The sequence below is a fragment of the Vicugna pacos genome, chromosome 15 (assembly GCF_048564905.1).
Source record: "Vicugna pacos chromosome 15, VicPac4, whole genome shotgun sequence".
Lineage (NCBI taxonomy): Eukaryota > Metazoa > Chordata > Mammalia > Artiodactyla > Camelidae > Vicugna > Vicugna pacos.
In genome coordinates, this window is record NC_133001.1 from 28298333 (window position 1) to 28321099 (window position 22767).

General features: G+C 37.4%; 1 protein-coding gene and 1 long non-coding RNA gene across 6 annotated transcripts in view; one reads left to right on the forward strand and one right to left on the reverse strand.

The window, feature by feature from the left end:
* Positions 1–13908, reverse strand: part of LOC140685707 (uncharacterized) — a 35193-nt gene extending 21285 nt beyond the window's left edge. For 2 of the 3 annotated variants that reach the window (XR_012059055.1, XR_012059054.1), the window contains exon 1: positions 13761–13908. This is a non-coding gene — a long non-coding RNA (uncharacterized lncRNA). The remainder of the gene's footprint in view (positions 1–13760) is intronic. The other variant, XR_012059056.1, reaches the window with a different exon arrangement.
* A 43-nt stretch (positions 13909–13951) lies between these two features.
* The window catches only part of SRBD1 (S1 RNA binding domain 1), a 169400-nt gene continuing 160584 nt past the window's right edge, over positions 13952–22767 (forward strand). For 2 of the 3 annotated variants that reach the window (XM_015249703.3, XM_006216451.4), the window contains exons 1-3: positions 13952–14014; positions 16831–16910; positions 17810–17987. In XM_015249703.3, the coding sequence (XP_015105189.1) occupies positions 16831–16910; positions 17810–17987 (258 nt within the window). In that variant the 5' untranslated portion in view covers positions 13952–14014. Of the gene's footprint in view, positions 14015–16830; positions 16911–17364; positions 17516–17809; positions 17988–22767 lie in introns of all 3 variants that reach the window. The other variant, XM_072937776.1, reaches the window with a different exon arrangement.

Below are 22767 nucleotides of genomic sequence, written 5' to 3' on the forward strand. Positions count from 1 at the left end.
TCAGCAGACTTCCTAAGCCCACAGCCACCTCTAGACATGCCCCTACACACAGTCCTGCCCACCAGAGGTCCAGGAACAAGCTCCACCCAGCAGTGGACAGGCACCAACTCCTCCTGCCAGGGAACCTGCACAAGCCTCTAGTCCAGCCTCACCCACGGGGGGCAGACAGCCGAAGTAAAAAAACAACAATCCCAAAGCCTGTGGAAGGAACCCACAAAGGCGGGCTGGACTCCACGCTGGGACCAGCTGGACCCTGGTCCTTGGATGACAAGAGAGGAGTGCACTGCTGGGACAGTGCTAGGATGTCTCCTACAGAGGGCCACTTCTCCAAGGTCAAGAAACATAACTAACCTACCTAAAAATACAAATAGAAAGACAGACAATATGAGGTGGCAGAGGAATATCTCACAGACCAAGGCACAAGATAAAGTCCCAGAAGAAGAAATAAGTAATGAGGAGATAGGCAATCCAAGAAAGAGTTTAAAGTAATGATTGTGAAGATGATCAGAGAACTCAGGAGGAGAATAAATGCATAGAGTGAAGTTTTTAGCAAAGAGTTAGAAAATAAAAAGAATACCCAAACAGAGTTGAAGAATAAAATTACTGAAATGAATAATACACTAGAAGGAACCAAGAACAGACTAAATGAGGCAGAAGAATGGATCAGTGAGCTACAAAATATTGGAAATCACTACCACAGAACAGAAAAAAGGATGAAAAGAAATAGGGATAGTCTAAGAGACCTCTGGGACAATATGAAGCATACTAATATTCACATTATAGGGGTCCCAGAAAGAGAAGAGAGAAAGGACCTGAAAAAACATTTGAAGAGATAATAGTTGAAAACGTCCCTAACCTGGGAAAGGAAACAGTCACCCAAGTCCAGGAAGTACAGAGAGTTCCACATAGAATTAACCCAGAGAGGAACACATTGAGGCACACAGTAATCAAATTGATAAAAATTAAAGATAAGGATAAAATATTAAAATCAGCAAGAGAAAAGCAACAAATAACATACACGGGAACTCCCATAAGATTATCAGATGGTTTTTCAGCAGAACCTCTACAGGCCAGAGGGAGTGGCACAATATATTTAAAGTGATGAAAGGGAAAAAGCTGCAACCAAGAATACTCTACCTAGCAAGGCTCCTGTACAGACTTGAGGGAGAAATCAAAAGCTTCACAGATAAGCACAAGCTGAAAGAATTCAGCACCACCAAATCAGCTTTACAACAAATGATGAAGGAACTTCTCTAGGAAAAAAAAGGGCCACAACTAGAAATAAGAAAAGTAATCATGAGGGGAGGAGGGTATGAATGCAGGGTATCTAAAATGCATTTGAAATTAAAAGATCAGCAACTTAAAACAGTCGTGTGTGTGTGTGTGTGTGTGTGTGTGTGTGTGTGTGTGTGTATTTCTAAACCAAAACCTCATGGTACCTCCAAACCAGTGTAACTCTACAGTCATCAAACCACAAGAGAAGAAAACAAAAAGAAAGAGAAAAAAAGACCTACAAAAACAAATCCAAAACAATTAACAAAATGGCAATAAAAACATACATGTTGATAATTATCTTAAATGTAAATGGATTAAATACTCCAACCAAAAGATATAGACTGGAAGAATGAATACAAAAATAAGACCTGTATATATGATGTCTACAAGAGACCCATTTCAGAGCTAGAGGCACATACAGGCTGAAAGTGAAGGGATGGAAAACAATACTCGATGCCAATGGTAACCAAAAGAAAGCTGGAGTAGCAATACTTATATCAGACAAAATAAATTTTAAAATAAAGACTGTTACTGAAAACAAAGAAGGATACTACATAAAGCTCAAGGAACCAATCCATGAAGAAGATATAACCATTGTAAATATATATACACTCGACATAGGAGCACCTCAATATATAAGGCAACTGTTAACAGACATAAAAGGAGAAACCTACAATAACAATAATAGTGGGGGACCTTAACACCCCACTTACATCATCCAGACAGAAAATCAATATGGAAATACAAACTTTATGGCCTTAATTGGTATTTATAGAGCATTCCATCCCAAAGCAGCAGAATACACATTCTTCTCAAGTGCACACAGAACATTCTCCAGAATCAACCACAGGCTGGCCCTCAAAGCAAGCCTCAGTATATTTAAGAAAACTGAAATCATATCAAGCATCTTTTCCAACCACAATGCTATAAGATTAGAAATCAGCTACAAGAAAAGAACTGCAAAAACCACAAACACGTGGAGGCTAAACAATATGTTACTAAAAAAACCAGTGGATCACTGAGGAAATCAAAGAGAAAATAAAAAAATACTTTGAGACAAATGAAAATGAAAACCCAACAACCCAAAACGTCTGGAACACAGCAAAACAGTTATAAGAAGGAAGTTTATAGTAATACAAGCTTATCTCAGGAAACAAGAGAAATCTCAAACAATCTAACCTTACATCTAAAGCAACTAGAGAAAGAAAAACAAACAAAACCCAAAGTTAGTAGAAGGAAAGAAATCATAAAGATTAGAGCAGAAATAAATGAAATAGAGACTAAAAACAAAAAAGATCAGTGAAACTAAAAGCTGGTTCTTTGAAAAGATAAACAAAATTAATAAACCTTTAGTGAGATTCATCAAGAAAAAAAGGGAGAGGGCCCAAATTAATAACATCAGAAATGAATAAGGAGAAGTTACAACTGACACCACAGAAATACAAGGGATCACAAGAGGCTACTTTGAGCAACTATATGCCAACAAAAAGCACAACCTAGAAGAAATGGACAATTTCTTAGAAAGGTACAATTTCCCAAGACTGAACCAGGAAGAAATAGAACATATGAATAGACCAATTACCAGTACTGAAATTGAATCAGTAATGAAAAAACTCCAAACAAACAAAAGTCCAGGACAAGATGGCTTCACAGGTGAATTCTACCAAACATTTAGAGAAGAGTTAACACCTATCCTTTGAAACTATTCCAAAAAATTGCAGAGGAAAGAACACTTCTGAACTCATTCTGTGAGGCCATCACCACCCTGATACCAAAACCAGACAAAGATATCACAGAAAAAGAAAGCTACAGGCCAATATCACTTATGAATATAGATGCAAAAATCCTCAGCAAAATACTAGCAAATTGACTCCAACAATGCATTAAAAGGATCATACACCATGAACAGGTGGGATTTATTGCCCGGATGCAAGGATTTTTCAGTATCTGTAAATCAGTCAATGTGATACACCACATTAACAAATGGAAGAATAAAACCATATGATCATCTCAATAGATACAGAAAAAGCTTTTGATAAAATTCAACATCCATTTATGATAAAAACTCTCCAGAAAGTGGGCATAAAGGGATCATACCTCAACATAATAAAGGCCATATATGACAAGCCCACAGTTAACATCATACTTAATGGTGAAAACCTGAAAGCATTTCCTCTAAGATTAGGAACAAGACAAGGATGTCCACTCTCACCACTTTCATTCAACATAGTTTTGGAAGTCCTAGCCATAGCAATCAGAGGGAAAAAAAAAAGAAATAAAAGGAATCCAAGTTGGAAAGGAAGAAGTAAAATTGTCACTGTTTGCATATGACATGATACTATACATAGAAAATCCTAAAGAGGCTACCAGAAAACTACTAGAGCTCATCGGTGAATTTGGTAAAGTTGCAGGATATAAATTTAATATACAGAAACCAGTTGCATTTCTATACACTAACAATGAAATAGCAAAAAAAGAAATTAAGGAAACAATACCATTTACCATTGCACCACAGAGAATAAAATACCTAGTATTTACCTACCCAAGTAGGCAAAGGACCTGTACTCAGAAAACTATAAGACACTGATAAAAGAAATTGAAGATGACACAAACAGATGGAAAGATATACCATGTTCTTCGATCGGAAGAATCAATATTGTTAAAATGATCATAATAACCAAGGCAATATACAGATTCAGTGAGATCCCTATCAAATTACCAATGACATTTTTCACAGATTTGGAACAAAAAATGTTAAAATTTATATGGAAACACAAAAGACCCCAAATAGCCAAAACAATCTTGAAAAAGGAGAACGGAGCTGGGGGAATCACATTCCCTGACTTCAGACTATATTACAAAGCTACAGTAATCAAAACAGTGTGGTACTGGCACAAAAACAGACACATAGACCAATGGAACAGGATAGAAAGTCCAGAAATAAGTCCATGCACTTATGGTCAAGTAATCTATGACAAAGGAGGCAAGAATATACAATGGAGAAAAGACAGTATCTTCAATAAGTGGTGGTGGGAAAACTGTACAGCTACCTGTAAAAGACTGAAATTAGAACATTCTCTAATACTATATACAAAAGTAAACTGGATTAAAGACCTAAATATAAGAATGGTTACTATAAAACTCCTGGAGGAAAACATAGGCAGAACACTATTTGACACATATCACAGCAATATATTTTTTTGGACCAGCTCCTAGAGTAATGGAAATAAAAGCAAAAATAAATAATTGGGGCCAAATTAAACTTAAAAGCTTTTTCACAGCTAAATATACCATCAACAAAATGAAAATACAACCTACAGACTGGGAGAAAATATTCGCAAATGACAAGGAACTAATTTCCAAAATATACAAACAGCTCATACACCTTAATATATATATTTAAAAAAAAATCAACCCAATCAAAAAATTGGCAGAAGATTTAAACAGATCTCTCTACAAAGAAGACATCTAGATGGCCAGCAGGCACATGAAAAGAAGTTCAACATCGCTAATTGTTGGAGAAATGCAAATCAAAACTACAATGAGGTATTACCTCACACCAGTCAGAATGTCATCATTAAAAAGTCCATAAATGATAAATTCTGGGGAGAGTGTGGAGAAAAAGGAACCCTCCTACACTGTTGGTGGGAATGTAAGTTGGTGCAGCCCTATGTAGGACAGTATGGAGGTTCCTTAAAAAACTAAAAATAAACTTACCATATGATGCAGCAATCTCACTCCTGGACATATATTGGGAGAAAAATATAATTCAAAAAGACGCATGAACCCCAATGTTCCCAGTAGCACTACTTACATTAGCCAAGACATGGAAACAACCTAAATGTCTATCGGCAGATGAATGGATAAAGAAGTTGTGGTGTATACACACACATAAATACAATGGACTACTACTCAGCTATAAAAAAGAATAAAATAATGCCATTTGCAGCAACATAGATGGACCTGGAGATCATCATTCTAAGTGAAGTAAGCCAGAAAGAGAAAGAAAAATGCCATACGATATCACTCATATATGGAATCTAAAAAATAAGAAAAAAGAAGACACTAGTGAACTCATCTACAAAACTTAAACAGAATCATAGACATAGTAAACAATCTTATGGTTAATGAGGGAAAGGAGGTGGAAAGGGATAAACTTGGGAGTTTGAGATTTCAAATATTAATACTATATATAAAATAGATTTAAAAATAATTTCTTCTGTATAGCACAGGAAAGTGTATTCAACATTTTATAATAACCTTTGATGAAAAAGAAATATGAAAACAAATGTATGTATATATATATATATATGACTGGGACATTATGCTGTACACTAGAAAATGACATGTTACTGACTATACTTCAATAAACCAAAAAAATCTATTTAAAGTAAAATCAAAGTTGTTATCATTGTAACAGAAAAAAGAAATGCCATATGATATTGCTTACATGTGGAATCTAAAGAAGACACAAATGAACTTATTTACAAAACGGAAACAGACTCACAGACATAGAGAACAAACTTATGGTTACCAGGGGGGTAAAAGGAGTGGAAAGGGATGAATTGGGAGTTTAAAATTGGTACCTCTTGGGGAATGATGGAAATATTAGGTATCTTGATTATGGTGGTAGTTTCATAGGTGTATACATCTATCAAAATCCATCAAATTATACATCTGAAATATGTGTAGTTTACTGTACAGAAATTATACCACAATAAAGTTATATAAAAATTTAAAAAAAGAAAATTTCCCATAAGGCAAAGCATAAATATATCAGACTTTGCTGATAAATATATTAGATGCCTGCTTTTATCAGACATTGACTTTCAGCAGGAAACATCTAGCAGCATTTAGGGAGGGGAGGGAAGAAACATCTTGAAAAGAAAACAGTTTAATTGGCACCAAAGCACTTGGCAATGATTGGGTTACCAGGATAGCTCATACATGGTGTTTGCTAAATAAACCAAGGAGGCAACTGCAATGAACAACTCTACGATGCTGGCAGTTATGCTTGTCACTAAAACAGTGTTGCTGGTTCATTACTATTGATATTTAGAAATGCAGAGAGACACTTCCCAGACTACTCTGAATGTTTTATACACACAAAAAGTAGTACTAACTCTCAAATAAGTAAAATCAATCCTAGCAATCTTGGATGGCAAAAAGTAACTGATAACCAGGGCCAAGCTGAGATCTCTGGCCCTTCCCAAAAAGAACTCAAGAAGTTCAACACAGAATAGAGGCAGAATTTTTAGGACTAGAGCTTTCAAGCTTGACAGAGGTGGGATCCAACCACTGCTGCCTGGGTGTAGATTACAGCAGGTTTCAAGATGATTACCATCAACTTCCGTTGGTATTGTCATTCCCTCTTATCAGCAGGCTGGTCCAAAGTGAAGCAAGTTTAAAGGCCCAGCAGTAAAATGAACAACTTTCAGTGGTTTGTGTGCTGGGGTACAGACATAATGCTTCCTAGAACTAGGTTAGATCTACTTTTATATAAATTTACTTTTAAATGAGATTATTTAATGTGCAACGGACATTAAACATTTCTCTGTGATGAGAACTTTTACATTCTACTCTTTCAGTAACTTTCAAAGATATATTACATCCCTAGAACTCATTTGTTTTGTTACTGGAAGTTTCTGCTATATTATGAAATATTCTGGGGATGTTATTTTTAATGTATCTTTGAATATACATTCTTACTTATCCAGACTCTGTCTCTTTGAACTCTAGTTTATCCAGTTTATTTACCAGGAGGTTATTTAAAATACCTACAGCATTAAAAAAATACCTTGGGGAAGTCTGTTAAACAACAATAGATAATATTATATATATAGGTTTAGTTAGGGCAGATATATAACTCTTTGGTGTATAACTAGTTTTTTTAAGTTCTTGAGGTTTGTGATACATTTATTTAATAGTGCTCTGTAACTTTGGGTGAATTACTTATACTCTCTGAGCTTTAGTTTCATCCTCTTAAAATAGGGATAAATATATCATCTATCTGCCTAACAATTATTTTAAAAGCAAAACAAAAAAGTATATAAAGTACTTAGCACAGTGTCACAAATGTTAAGTAATCTGTTAATATAAGCTATTTTCAATCAACAAACTAAACCGTAGTAGTCAGTATAGCTAGCAGGCACTATCTGTTCCACCTTTTGGAAGGGCATGTTTAAAGTTAAGCACCGTAAAACACTGTATTAGAAACCATACTTCTAAATTCGGTCCTCTGAGTGTTCTAAATCAAGTGCACAGTAAGAATTAGACCAGTTTTTCCTATAATGTACAAACACCTCATCAAAATCACATAGTGTACTTATACACATGTAGATGTGTATAAACTCATTCAGTTGTGATCCTGGGTTCTAGGGGCTGGGAATCAGCATTTAAAAGTTCTGTTAGTGATTCTTATGTGCATTAAAATTTGAGAAATACCAGCTAAAGGTTTCTAAAACAGGCCTGAAAGCTATAAGAATTATAGACCTGGGTCTCCTAAATGACCAAAGCTCACGGCAGAAAGTTATGAAAGGCCCTTATATATGCAACATCTACTTCTGCTAAACTCTCTAGCTTGCAGAATCCAATAGTTTTCTTGGTAACCTATCTGGATTTTCTTATATTCATGTTATGGTCCAGTATAAACAAAATACCCACTTATGTTATACGAACATTATGGCTAAGTTAACTCCACATTATTTGCTAAAGCTTGTGGGTAACACTTTGTCAATCTTAAAACATTCCTTTAGGGTGATAAATGCACATATTTTAAGCTCATATTTCTATCCTCTTTCACTGTGAAGTTAGACCATTTTTCTATAAAGAATGTTTTCTGTTGGGGTAATGTTGGTGTCAGGAAAATTCATGTATGTAAAAATGTTGGTGGTTTTGATATCATCTGTTAGCTAGCCTCTTGAAGGACGCTTGGCTGTGGTGGAGTTTTCTTCACGGTCAGAGAAGGAATCATTTCTCTCCAGCTATGATGATGGCAGTTGCCTATAATAACTCACAACTCTTAAAGCCAAGTGTCATATTTAATAAATGACTAGTATCCACAATATATAAAGAACTCTTATAATTCATCAAAAAATGCAACTAAAAAACTGTCCTGTTTGGATAGTTCATCTGAGAGGACATATGCGTAGCAAATAAACACTTTACTAATAAATGTTATTAGTCATTAAGGAAATGCAAATTAAAATTCTAATCAGGAACTTCATATACCTATTAAATGGCAATGAACAAACAAACAAACAAACAAACCTGACAATATTAAGTCCTGGTGAGGATGTGGAGCATCTGGAACTCTCACGCATTGCTGGTGGGAATGCAAAATGGTACAGCCACTTTGGAAACCAATTTAGTTGTCTCTTATAAAACTAAACACTCACCATATGACTCAGCAATCCTGTTCCTAGGTATTTATTTACCAAGAGAAATGAAAACATATGTCCACACAAAACTTGTACGTGAATGTTCATAGCAGCATCGTTAACGAGAGACAAAAAGGGGAAAAACACCTAAATGCCCATCAACTGCTGAACAGCTAAACAAACATCCACATAATGGAATGCTACCTGGCAATAAGAAGAAACAAATCACTGAAACATACAACAACATGGATTAATTTAAAATGCTTTATACCAAGTGAAAAAAAAATCCTATACTCAAATGGCTACATGGTATGTGATTTTGTTTACATGACAATCTGGAAAAGGTGAAATTATTGGGAGAGGGAACAATGAGTGGTTGCCAAGGGGCTGGCATGGGGGAGGAGGTTGACTGCAAAGGGACATTTTTTAAAATTTAAGTATAGTTGATTTACAATGTTGGGCTAGTTTCAGGTGTAGAGCAAAGAGTGTGTATGTGTATGTATGTATGTGTATGTGTTTATGTGTGTGTGTGTGTATATATATATATATATATATCTCCTTTTTTCAGGTTCTTTTCCATTACAGGTATTACAAGATATTTAATCTAATTACCTGTGTTATACAGTAGGACCTAGTTTTTTTTTAAAAATCTATTTTACATATAGTAGTATGTATTTGTTAATCCAAAACTCCTGATTTTTTTATGTGATAGAAATGTTTTATATCTTGATTGTGGAGGTGATTATATGACTGTATGTGTTTGTCAGAATAAAGAAAGTTTAATTTTACTCTACGTAAATTATACTCAATAAACCTGAGTTAAAAATGAAAGCACACACTTGGACCTAGACTGACCTGACACACCATGCTTTTCTAAATTTGAATTCCAGTTAGTGTGTGAAGCTTCTAGTATTAAAACTCTGACTATAGGGTTCTAGATGAGTGTTTCAAAGAACACTTTGCAGGATAGTTCCAGTTTATTAAGCTGGAAGATGGACTAAAAGTACTACAAACAAAGTACTAGTTCTGATGTATAGAGTCCCCAGTTGTGGCTCCCTGTGGGGATGAACAAAATAAATCTGGCCCCACTGTGCTGCCTTTCATCCCTTCCCTGCAACCCAACCAGCCATGCCATCATTAGGATCCTAATGAGCTCTCTGGGGTGTCTATGCTTGGATCTCAGGCTATTCCACGGATATTTTAGGCATTTGAGGTGGTCCCTGGACACTACTCGAGGATGAGAAACTCACCAGAAAACAATTTGGCAATATGTCTGCTCATGACTGAGCCAGTGAATTTGCCAGGCAGGTGGTAAGTGGAACAGTGGGTCATGCAATAGACACAGTATTTTATCTATAGTTCAGACTTTCCCCCCTTAATCTTTTAATTACACTCATTACAAAATACTTTGAGGATTTGTAAAATATTTAGTGGACAAAACACTGCAAATTTCAATTTTCAGCTGAAGATTAAAATTATATTCCAGTTCAACATGTAAGTCCCACAATTGTACTTCATGTAAGATAAATTTAAATGTATGTAATCCCTTGAATGATGTCTGAATATTCATTTCCTTGAAAAATCTGTACAATTAATTTGCTCAGCCTTAACTGATGCTTTCTCAAGATCCATTTAATATTTTTTCAAAACTCAGGATTTTAATCCCGTGAATCTTTTTCTCTTTTACACGAAAGACTGACAAACTCAGTCTGGGCTAGAAATACTGTCCTCAGTGCTAGACTAGCACTCTGGAATTATGCTGCTGTTTTTAGCCAGCATGAAAGAGTACCAGGACAGGCTAAGTTTGGGAACTCATCTACCAGCCTGGTCCACCTCACTCGACAAGAAACCCCTTTTTCATTTGGGAAACAGCGGCACTTCCTTCTCTGCTTCCCAATCTCTTAGATTATGCAGGAAATCTCTAAGTTCCTGGCTGAGTTATTGAGAGAAGCTCATTGAAGCCAATGTGTTTAGGAATGAGAGCTTCTCAGATTGGTAAGTGGATGGGCAGGAGGTAGCATACACATTTATGAAATAGGGCTCTGTTTCAGTTTGTACATTCTCTAATCTGAAACAAACTCTTCCGCCTTCGCTAAGTGATTGGCTCTAGGTGACAAGATGTTTGAAGTACACTTGATTTTTAAAATGGTAACCCACTCTCTGAGTGGCAGGAGCTTTAGATTACTTTTCTAGCACAAGGAACGCTCTTTCTTTACTCCAGGTACATTCTTGGGTCCAGGAGTTAGTCTACTATTTTACTGAGTACCTATTATTTGTCAAGTATTATTAGAGACTATGTGGGTGGAGGGAGAAATTGGAGAAGGGGAGACCAAAATGATTAAGACTTAGTTCCAGGACTGAGATCCAAGTATCTTACCATTCAGTGGGTGAAACAGGTGGATCTCTATTAATTTTTGTTCTCATAGAATTTAAATTAGTTTGAACTTAATAGGGAGAATGGTCTTGTTAAGTTTTCTGTGGATAGATAGCACTTTATTCAGTGTATTTAGAGATTCAGTAGTTCTTGAGTATCTAAAGGATTCAGTCTTATACTGGCCACCATTATGGGTAAAGAAGAGATCTTTGCTTCAAGTTAGTACGTGAATGTCTTTGAGAGTACTGGATTTGAAGTCTGGCAGATCACTGGGTTTGAATCCCATATCTGCAATTTAATAGTTTATATGATTTTGGATGGGCTATTTAACTTCTCTATACCTTGGCCTTCTCATTTTATAAAAAAAGGATAATAGTAACATCTCACTGAGCTGATATGTGAGTTAAATACACAAATACATGTAAATGCATTAACTTAGTGTCTGGCACATGATAGATGAAGAATAAATATAAGTTGTTACTATTACTATTACAGTAATACATACCAATGAATTTCACAAAGAGCTGTATGCTTTGGAGCACTAAAACAAATAACCTCCTAGAAAATCCAAAATGTGTTTTCATTACTTCCAAACTCAACTGGGTTAGTCTCAGGTGGGTGTTCAGATTATTCCAGGCTGTGAGTCTAAACCCACAAATTTCTTAGAATTTAGCACTTAAGATCCAAAGGTAAACAACAGACTGGACAAGGTCCTAGAGAGAAAAGGCAGTTTTTGCAATGGGGTCTGGTTTATACTTAGTAATTACAAATTTCCCTTGACAGCTTTTAGTCGGAGTGGCTTACTTGCAAAATTCCAAGGGAAATGTGTTCTGGACAATCTTACTTGCCTTTGGAGTAGGTCACCACCTACATTAATTTCGGAGGATCCTGCACTAGCTTTTATTTTTCCCAGATGTTTGATGTCTAAAATCTTACCAGGTTATTACTTTAGATTAGCAATTTTTTTTCTTTCCCAGTTGAAAGGCAGATATCCCTAGTGGCAGAGAGGGGACTCAATGTCCAGCACTAGGCTGGCCTACTTCTACTCTTGTCCTGGTACTGTGGCTACTACCATGCACAACCTAACCTTGAATCTGCACTGTCTTGTCTGGGTCTCTATCTTTTTTAGCTGTATCTAGTCCTCAGTCTTGTTTGAAAATTCCTCCAGAGCAAGGATTATGTCAACAGATTTTGGAGAATCTTGGTTCACCCTGACCCACTGCTACCTTAAACCTGTACAGTACAATTTGACATAAAAAGTAGGTGAAGGGTAAAGAGTAAATTATTGTTGTTGATTATTATGACCTGGTTTCCCTTCCCCAAATCCTGAACTGTAACATCTTCTCTAGTATTCTTTCAGAATTAGAAATTGTGGAGCAGACTGACTGTAGCAGAGAGTTCTAGATCTTCTGGAACCACTGCAAAAGGCAACATAAGGCTGCAAATTAAGAAAGAAAGAAAAAAAGTCCCTAAACAATCTCATAAATGGATCCTTACTGACCAAGGATCTTAGATATAGAAGAATAGACTTATTAAGTTTACAGTGTACTGTTTTCCACTCCATTGCAAAAATTAGCTAATAAAATTTATGTTCACTTTGTGTAGCAAGGCCCACTCATGGGTCATTTCAATAGCTTGCTCAGCTTTTCAGCACTTAAGAGTCCCTAGAAGTGAGTCAGTAGCACGGAAAGCTGCTCTTTAGAGTCTTCTAAAACAAATCCATGGGGTTTTGATTTGCTAAATGCTAATTTAGACTAACAGCAGCTTTATTTCCCTAATTTTACAATCTAATTTCTTTGGCTCTTTCGGTGAGCTTAGAGTTTAATGTACTTGGTAAAAAACACAATACAAAGAAAAAGTCATTTTTCATTTCTAATGAGAACTAATTTTGAGACAATATAGTCAAGACACAAGGAAAGAATTACTGGGGAGACCTTTATAGCTTTTAAGTTGCGTTGGTGAAAAAAAATGGGGTTTGGGGGATGGAAGTGGAGTTAAGATACTTGGCCTCATCAATATCAAAAGCAGGAGCGATTTCTGGGTATTGTGGTAAGGGAAACGGAAATGCTGGATCTGGAAGACAGCTCATATAGGATGCTAGATTATCAGGACTTAAGACACAGCAATTTCCAAGAATCTAAAAATGAAATGGATTTTTCCATTCTTGCCGAAGGTTAGGTAACTGGTACTTGCACTTATCTCAAGAAAATTAATTCAGTGAGTATTCACCCCTATTACGTGCAGAGCATCTTATCAAGTAAAAAGTGAGATGGAGAGGTTGGCAGTGAAAATAAGTCCAAAGATATAAAGCATTTGCCCAAGTGCCCTAGGAAGTTCGTTAGAAAACCGGGTTTCCAAATTGGTGTGCTTGGCACTGCAAAGCAAGGTAGTGATGACTCTAGGGCTACACTCTCCCAAAACCTCAGGGGCCGCGTGAAAGCTTATCAGAAAAGGCAAAATTTGGGTATTTCCATAAGACTGGCGCGAAACCCTCATCTTAGGGCTTAGAAAACACCTTTAGGGAAGTTAATTCACGACATTTTTAATTGACTTTAGAAAAAAATATTGTTTTCCACTTTTCCACTGCAAATTACAAATAATTCAATGAACAGAAACATTCTGGATTAAACTTAAAAGAAGGGAGAAGAAAATAAAAGCAAAGTGGACTAAGAGAAAGGAAAAAAAGAAAAACTGGGAGCCGGGTCAGCCTTTGCAAGCACCTCTAGCCCTACCTCCGCCAGGATCCGGGTAGACGGAGCTCGGCCCCCAGCCCTGGAACGAGGCCCCACCCCAGCGCTCCCACGGTATCCTCTCTCTAGCTCCTCCTCCGTTCAGCTCGGCTCCTCCCTACGGCAGCTCCGCACCTTGGCGACGAGTCAGGGAGAAGACAGGCGGGACTTCCGGCGTTTGAAAAACTTCCGGCGGGAACCGGAAGACGGGAGCGTACACACAGAATCCCGGGCCTTCCGACACGCGGGGCGGGAAGGTGAGCTGAGCGTCCGCCTTGGCGGTCTTCCTAGGGGCTCCCGCGAGCCCGGCGTCCGGGCTCCGGTGTTTTCGGGGCCATTTAAAAAGTTCTGAGAGCTCATTTGGGAAATAACATCCCTTTTTAAAGTGAGAAGTTTCTACATTTTACTGTCTGCGGTCTGCAGCTTACGCCCTACCCTCGGAAATCCCCTCCTAGCTGCCGCGTGTCACCTGGCGCGTCTTCTCAGTCAAATCGCAGCATTTAGCACACAGGACTGACGTGGGAAAGCCCTGGCGAACCTAGATTGTTTTCATACCTCAAATTATCGGAGGCGGGGGAGGAAGCGCCCTTTTCACTACCGGATCATGGCCCAGGCAAAATCAGCTGCACCCTCAGCAGTGTGCCTGGCGTGTAGGAGGCACTGAATAACTGTTGAGGAAAGAGAACTCTCTAGGCAACTTTCCTCGAACCTCCCACACGACAGCATGTCATTAATATAATGTATGTGCAATGGGAAACAAGCCTAGGCTTGGTGTTTGAGGCTCGGGGTTCTAGTACTTCTGCCACCGTAGCCCTTCCCTTTGAGTAAACTATTTCACCTCACTGGATCTGAGGCTTCTTCTTCTTAAAAGAAAGCAGGACTGTCTGATTTCTGAGCCTCTTTTCCAACTCTAGTGTTTTGTTTGTATTACTTAGTTAAGGATCTCTGCTGACCTTCCAAGCACTTCTGTCGTTACTCTAGAGGAAACTTTAGGTGCCTGTGAAAAAATTGTCCCCCTCTATACTTCTTTAAATTATCTAATTGTTGTTTTTCCAATTTTAGTGTAATATTTGTGTGCATGCAAATTTTTCTACCCCCGTCCCCCGATTTTCACTCTCCCTGGTTTAGTGCCTCCCCCCTTAGTAACATCATAGCAGCCTCCAAGTTACTGATTTTGAATATGCTTATGTGCCCACAGAAATAAGAGAGCTTTTTAGGAGGGAAAATCTCTAGCCAGTAAGAATAGGAATGTTCTTTTGTACCATTTCTTATTCAAGAAAGCAATGAGTGCCATGTGTGATGTTGCTTTATAGTGATGGAGAGAAATGTATATTCCTCTGTAGAGACCATTTTTGTATATACTCTTATGTTCATTTAAATAGTTATAAAGCAGCTATTAAGTGCCAGGGTCTGTGTGATACAGGAGTAAGACAAATGTGGTTTCTTCATGGTGTTTATTTTACTGCAATAAAGTGAACATGGGGGATGCAGACAATAAACAAGGATAATTACAGATTATATTATATAGTACTTTATAAAGGAAATAAATAGGGTCCTATAAAAATATTATATCTGAGAAACCCATTTTAGGCCTAAAATGTTGAAATCTAAGAGATGAGAAATGTTGGGGGCTAAAGCCTCACTGGAGATCACAGAGATTTAACATATATTTTAAAGGAAAAACTTATGTGACTTACTAATAGACTGGATGTGGGAGATGAAAGAAGATAAGATTTGCAAGGTTTTGGCTTAGCAAATGGAACTTTAGAGGATGATGGTTGTGTTGAGTATCTTGATTGTGGAGATGAGTATACATATGTCAAAACTTACCCAATTTTAACCCTTTAAACATGAATGGTTTATTGCATGTCAATTAAAGCTTTATGAAGCTGTTAGAAGTTTTTCCAAGGTTCTGGCTTATAGCAAAGAACCATTTGTTTTAGGTGGGTGGTTGTGCCATTTACAAAGATAGGGAAGACTGAGGGAGGAATGGGTTTTAGGATAAGGAATGGTTATCAAGAGTTCCATTGTGGATATGTCAATTTTGGATAACTGTGAAGCATCTAAATAGTTTCACAGGCCAGCAGTTTATTAGGTAAATCTGAATCTCAAAAGTAAGATTTGGGGTGGGGGTACTAGGTTTGTTAGTAAGTAACTGATACAGGTATTTAAAACCATGGAAATGGATGAAGTTTTGATTAATCTGGCATTTTATGTTTATGCAGTTCATTATTCCTCAAATAAATACTACTAAATATCCATCATAAAGGAAAAAATAACGTGATTTCTGTGTTATACATATCTTACAACAGTAAAACAAAAACAGAGAAAGTTAGTGTTTGGTGGGGTGGTATTTCAAACTAGGACAGGAAAAGATTATTCAATAAGTGGTATTAAGACAATCAGCTGTCCCTCTGGAGGAAAACAGGTATTTAATTTTGCCACCACACCATGAACTAAAATACATTCCATATTGACTAATGACTTAAATGTACCAAATAAACTGCAGAGTACTACAAAAAATAAAGAAGACTGTTTTCATAATTTTGAGTGGAGGTATAAAGGCTTTCCTAGGCATGACTCAAAACTCCAAAACCAAGAAGATTAGCAGATTTTACTACGTAAAAATTAAAACCTCAAGTTAGCCATGGGAGCATTTCAGAACCAAACCAATTTACTCTGCAGTATCCTCCAAAAAAAAAATGACAGTACCTGATACCTTGAAACTAAGGGTAAACGGAGTAAGGGCTGAGTGTAAGCTGTCTGAGGCAAAGGATACCCTACTCCATGCTATTATCAACTGCCCCAGGGAAGTCTGGAGGTATATTTTTCCAAGATGGCCCACACTCATCAGGCTTTTGAAATCGTCGGAAAGCTATAATTGGCAGCCACATAGGAAGGGAAACCAGTGTTTAGGTTTGTGAATGATTGTCTTTTTTTAGATTGGCCTTTTCTAGCAGCAGAGCTATTGGAGTGTTGTTTTGAATGGCACATCATTTTGTAGACAAAGTAAGTGATCAGTCATTCAAGTGATTCAAATCATGCTGATTTCATGTTGTATTTCTCCTTCCAGATGTCATCATTGCCAAGAAGAGCAAAAGTAAAGGTCCAGAGTGTGGTATCCAAAGATGAATTCTCTTCTTTCTCTGAGTTGTAAGCGCATAAGTTTTATATGAGATGGGAGAATGATGTATATTTTAAGGAGTAATACATTCTGTCACTGACTTTTTTTTTTTAATTGAAATATAGTTGATGAACAGTGCTGTGTTAGTCTCTGGTGTATAGCAAGGTGATTCAGTTGTACACACACATGTGTATAACTAATTTCTTAAGTCATTTGGGTTGAAGAAGGCTGTGTCTTTTTGATTTATTTATGCAACAGATATTTATCAAACTCTTCCTGCTGTGTCCCAGGCTCTGTTTAGGTGTTGGTGATAAATTGTTGAACAAGAAGTTAACCAACTAAAATATGATATAATATTTACACTAGAATATAAGGTCTGTGAGAGCAGGGGAGATTTTCCTGTTGCTTTAGAGCATGGTTTCTCAATTTCAGCACTATTGACCAGATAATTCTTTGCTATGGGGACTGTCCTTTGTATTGTAGGATGTGTAGCAGCATCCCGGGTCTCTACTCACTAGATGCCAATAGCATCCCTCTCCCATCCCAGTTGTGACAATCAAAAATATCTTTAGACATTACTTGAAATGGAAAACCGCACAGTGACTATGGTGTGACATGACCCAGTAAATTACAGGTAATAAATGATTTCCTATGTCTCGAGTGTGTGTGTGTGTGGATTAGTTAGGTGAGAGGAGAATGGAGAGAGACCTGTGATTTATAATGTATCGGGAGTATTTCTGCATTGGTCCCTGGTCAGCTCTCTTGTTTCAGTTCTTAGCAGTATCTGTTCATAGCCTTTGCTCACATCACTTCATTTTGTATTAAACACTTCCTACCTAATTCTTTTTTCAAGAAGCATATGTCTCTTTTTCGCCTTTAACATTTGGCTTCATTTTTCCTGGAAATTTTTCTGTCGATTTACTCCTAGATCGTCTGCCTCTGAAGATGACAAGGAGGATAGTGCCTGGGAGCCCCAAAAGAAAGTCCCCAGGAGCCGTAAGCTGCCTGTTTCCAAGGAATCTAAACCAAAGAGGGTGCCACGGGTAAAAAAGAACACCCTACAAATGAGTGATGGCTTGGCAGGCGTGGCTGTTAAGGAGGAGCTGGTAGGTGCTTAATTCGCTGGACAAAAGGAGCGCTGCTGGTGCCCTCCTAATTGGAGATGCTGCTTTCCCCTTACACGGAAGTGTCTCTTAGCTGTTTGATCCTTTCTATTGGGGTCACAAACCCTTTGAGAATCTGATTATAGTTATGAATCCTCTCTTCCAGAGAATGAGTGAAATGTACACATGCCTATCTTCTGAATTTTAAAGTATAGTTCAAGAGAGTACAGCTTAAGAACCTTTGTCATAGTTTCTTCTTGATCCTTCCTGTGATGCTTGGTATATGTATAATTTTTAAAAGAGAAAAAGAGAATTCAAATAGAAAGTCTGTCACTTAAGAGACACTCAGAGCTGGGGAAGTGTTTAGAATCTCTTTTAGAATTGCCACAATTCACACATTTTCTAGCTCAATGAAAGCACATGGAGCATGTTAGATTTCATTTCATTGATTTGACATCTTCCTCTGGTGTAACCATTACCAAACAAAATAATTGAAAACCCTATTTTGGGTAGAGATAGAATTGATAACATCCTAATAATTTTAAAGTCTGTTTTTAGCAAACATTGCAGACAAAATTCAACAGTATTCAGTCTCCTCCTCTCCACATTGCTGTAATTTGCCAACGCACTGGCCACTCCTCTTCTTTCATTGATACAAAGCTTCTGCCGTCTTCTGTCATTATTCTCAGTGACTTCCTCCTCCACTTGGATGAACCATCCTGTACCCTGTGTTCCTTGTTCTTTGACCTCCTCACCTCCAGTGACTTTCTTCTTCTTTGCCTTCACCACCCCTCTTGTGATCTCAGCCTGAATCTTGTCATGACCAGAATCTGTTGCTACCGCTGACATTTCTTTTTCACCTATCTCACTTTTGTACTGTCACCTCACCATTTCCTATTCTTCTAGCCCACTTGTTTAGGTGCCCTTACTGCCACAATTTTGCAGGCTTGTCATGACCTCTCATCAGTAGCTCTCAGCCTGGAGAATTTGAAAAAAAATGCCAGTGCTCCTTTTCCAAACCAGTTAAATCTGGAAAGAATTCTGGGGGTGGGCCTTGGCACCAGTGGTATTATTTTCTTAAAGCTCCTCAGGTGATTTTTTTATACGGCCAGTGTTGAGACCCACTACCTAATCCTTGGACTCTAGTGCTATCATTATCCATCAGCCCTTTTATTTTCCTGCCTCATCTAGCCTAGATTACACAGTCACTTTTTCTTAAATAGTCTCACCATTTTGCCCTTCTTTCCTTCAGTCCTACGTGGCTGATTAAACCCCAGTGCTGGGTGAGCCATAACCTCTCATGTCTACACTGAGCAGCTGACGTTGCAGGGAACAGTCTCACCAAGGGCCTAATTTGTTTTCCTTTAGATTAATAATCTCAGACCTCAAAATTGTGTCAGAAGTACCTGGTGGACTCATTATTTTTCTCCAGCAGGTTTGTTTCTCACTTTTTTCTCATTTCTTAAACTTCCTAAATCCCTTTCTCTTCTCTAACTTAGATGATGGCATTGCCTTTTATTTATTTGAGAGTATATGAAGTTTCTCATTTTCTCATGACCATGCTATGTATTCTTGCATTCACCTTCTGTCTTGCTGCAATGGTGTCATTCCTTGTACCAAGGACTAGTTCACCACTTGGGCTTAAGATCTCATCCATTCTTGCTCAAGGTCTCTGTTCCTTTAGTCATCTCCTTATTTTTTTTTTTTTTGTCTTGTTACCTTTTCTTCCTCAATTGCTGCAGAGTATAAAAGTTTTCTTTTACATTTAATTTTTAAGAAGCCTTCTCTTGACTCCATATCCCTCTCCAGTTATCTTTTGAGCTCACGTGGTACAACACAAGGCAAGGTCAAGGCCAAGGCCTGATGACTGATTTGACTGGTAAAGATACAATGAACCACTTTTTTGACTTAGTTTACAACTTTTAGAGAAAGCAAAAAGAATAGTCAAATTCTTCTTGGAGTCTTTGGTTTACTTATAGGTTTATAAAAACCATTTGGAGTGTTATGGGTGATTAAAAAACCTATGAAGGTGAAAGAAAATGAACTGTGGTTATTCAGTCTGTCAGATTCAGGTTAAATATAAGGAGGAAAAATACTGTCATGGCTTACAAATGAGTATGTCACTGAGGAAGGCTGCAGAATCTTAGAAGCTTTAAGAGATATTTCCATGTTTTTGATCTATGTTTTGATCTAAACATGTTTAAATTTACTTTTCTAAAAATTTTTGGTCTTTGGACTCCTTTACACTCTTACAACTTATTGAGGACCCCAAGGAACTTTTCTTATGTGGCTTTTATCTGTAAATATTTACTATGTTAGAAATTAAAAATGAGAAAATATTGGTCAATATTAAAATAATAATAAACATATTATATGTTAATGTAAATAACAAATAATTTTAAGTAAGAATAAGTATATATTTCCCTAACGGCAACAAAAAAGTTAGAACAATAACATTAACATTTTTGCAAATGTCTCTAATGTCTGACTAGAAGATAACTGAAATAAAAAAATCCTAACCTCCACGCAGATACGTATTTGGAAAAGGGAGGGATGTTTTAATAGCCTTTTCAGATAATTGTGGATATTATTTGATACTATACCAAAGCTCAGTAAGTGGTAATTTCTAAAAGATGTGTTTCATTGTGGAATCTGTACCCATACTGTACTATATTAAAATCCGTTGATCTGTGTTATTTGAATGGATCTTTTACCCATGCGTAATCTTGTAACATTATGTGTTGGTCGTTTGGAAAATCCTGGTTCATAGGTGTCCCATGAGACAACCACCGCACGTCAGTACACGTTGGCCTGCAGCAGAAGGGCTTTATGTATATTTCAGTACAGAATATGAAAAAGATGTGTTTTCAAGGATTGAAATTTTAAAAATGAATAACTTTTCTGCTTCATTCTTAAGTGAGACTGACATTGTTTTATTGCAGGTGTGTGGTGGCAGTGAGGGGAACAGTGATTGTGAGTACAGCTTGGTGCCACTGTCTTGGGTTTTGCTACCATTGCTCTTGCACCATCACTGAAATGTCAGATAGTGCCTCAGCATTATTATGAACGTGGTTATGACCTTGCAGCCCCCCTGAAAGGGTCTCGGTGGTCTATGAACAACACTGAGAAACACTAGATAAATTTTGCCTGAAGATTCCAGAGAAGATACCTTTAAATGTCCAATTTATGATTGTTGGCTTTCCTTTTTCCCTCTTACTGTAAGCCTCCCATTTTTAGCCATTTTACTTTTTCTTTATTTCTTCATCTAATTCTTTATCCTTGTCCTAGGAGGTGGTCCAGTTGTGGTAGCCATGGTAATGATGGTGGTATTAGCAGATATTTGATTGCTTACCATTAGCTAGGCAACATGCTCAACACTTCACTTATGTGGTCTTAATCATCACAACAACCCGCTGAAGCAGGTGCTGTAATTATCTTGATTTTATAGACCAGAAAGCCAAGGCGAGAGATGTTAAGTGACTTGCTTGTGGATCACAGATAGTAAGTAATGGAACTGGGTTTCTAAGTCAGGAGCATGATTTTCAGGAACTGATATATTTCTCTTGGGTGTTTTTACATCAGCCATGCTCCTAAGAGTGATGTATAAAACCACAGTGCTGGTTTAATAAGTAATAGTGTGATAAAACTATCAGAAGGAGTTAAACTCTTAACGACTAGCACTATGTCTCATCAGAGACTGAAGTAGAGAATTAAATGATAATCAGAAATTTCCTTGATGAGCATGGGCTGAGAACAGGAGAATTAGATACATCTGTTCGTTTGGGTTTATTCAGTGCCTGCTGTTGTTGAGGCACTATCCTTGTCACAATGAGAACGAATGTTTTAACTGCATGAATGTAAGGTAGTCTGATGTATCCATCTCACAGGAGGTCTGTCTTACCTTTGGGACCAAATTACTCAGATTCTGTTTGCTAAGCTTTCCTCTTCTTTGTTGGTTACTTAGAATGCTGGTCATATTTGCTTTTACAGTTTTCCTTTTTCTGCCCCATTATTGCTGACAACTCTATATATGATTGACATATTCTTTCTTTAGCTATGTCAATTAATTTGATCAGGTTATTATCAACTGTATGGATTTGGGGGACAGTCTGTTTTTATATCTCTGTTCTCCATTGTGTTCCAGCTAAAAATGTAATACTCAGGGGGCTGCTTAAGGTATATCATGTCCAGGTTAGGTGGTGATGGGTGGGCGTTAGGATGGAGAGGTGCTCTTTATTGTAGTTCCCAGTATTTTCAGTAGTCAGTAATCCTGGGAAAAAATCTGATAGGAGAAAAAAATTGAATATTGACTGAAATTTAGTTTGGGAGCAGTTCTTTTCTTCAAGTTTATGCCATCTGCATCTCTTCGGTAACTGAAGACAGGCTAGCTGGTGGAATTGTAAAGTCCAGGGGCAGGATCTGTATCTTATTTACCACTCTAGTGTCAAAATGAATGCCAGATGTGGTTTCATACCTGAGTGTCACCTGGGGAAGGGCAGGTAGTGTAGAGAGTAGCACCTGTATACCTACCCATGTATATTGCTAGGTAGACTCCTACCGGTACTATCCTGCTGTCCTGCCATGTTTTCTGCTCTCTAGCCATGTGTAACCTGGTAGCAGGTGTAGCCTGTTGAGTTTTATGAGCACGTGAGTGTTACTCTTCTCCTAAAGGGTTGACTTTTGATTGCAAGTTTTAAATCTTGGTTTTTCTGCCAGGTGTACACCTATCCTTTACTCATTTTTAAAAATTAAGCCTTCTATTTCTAGATAATTGTAGATTCAC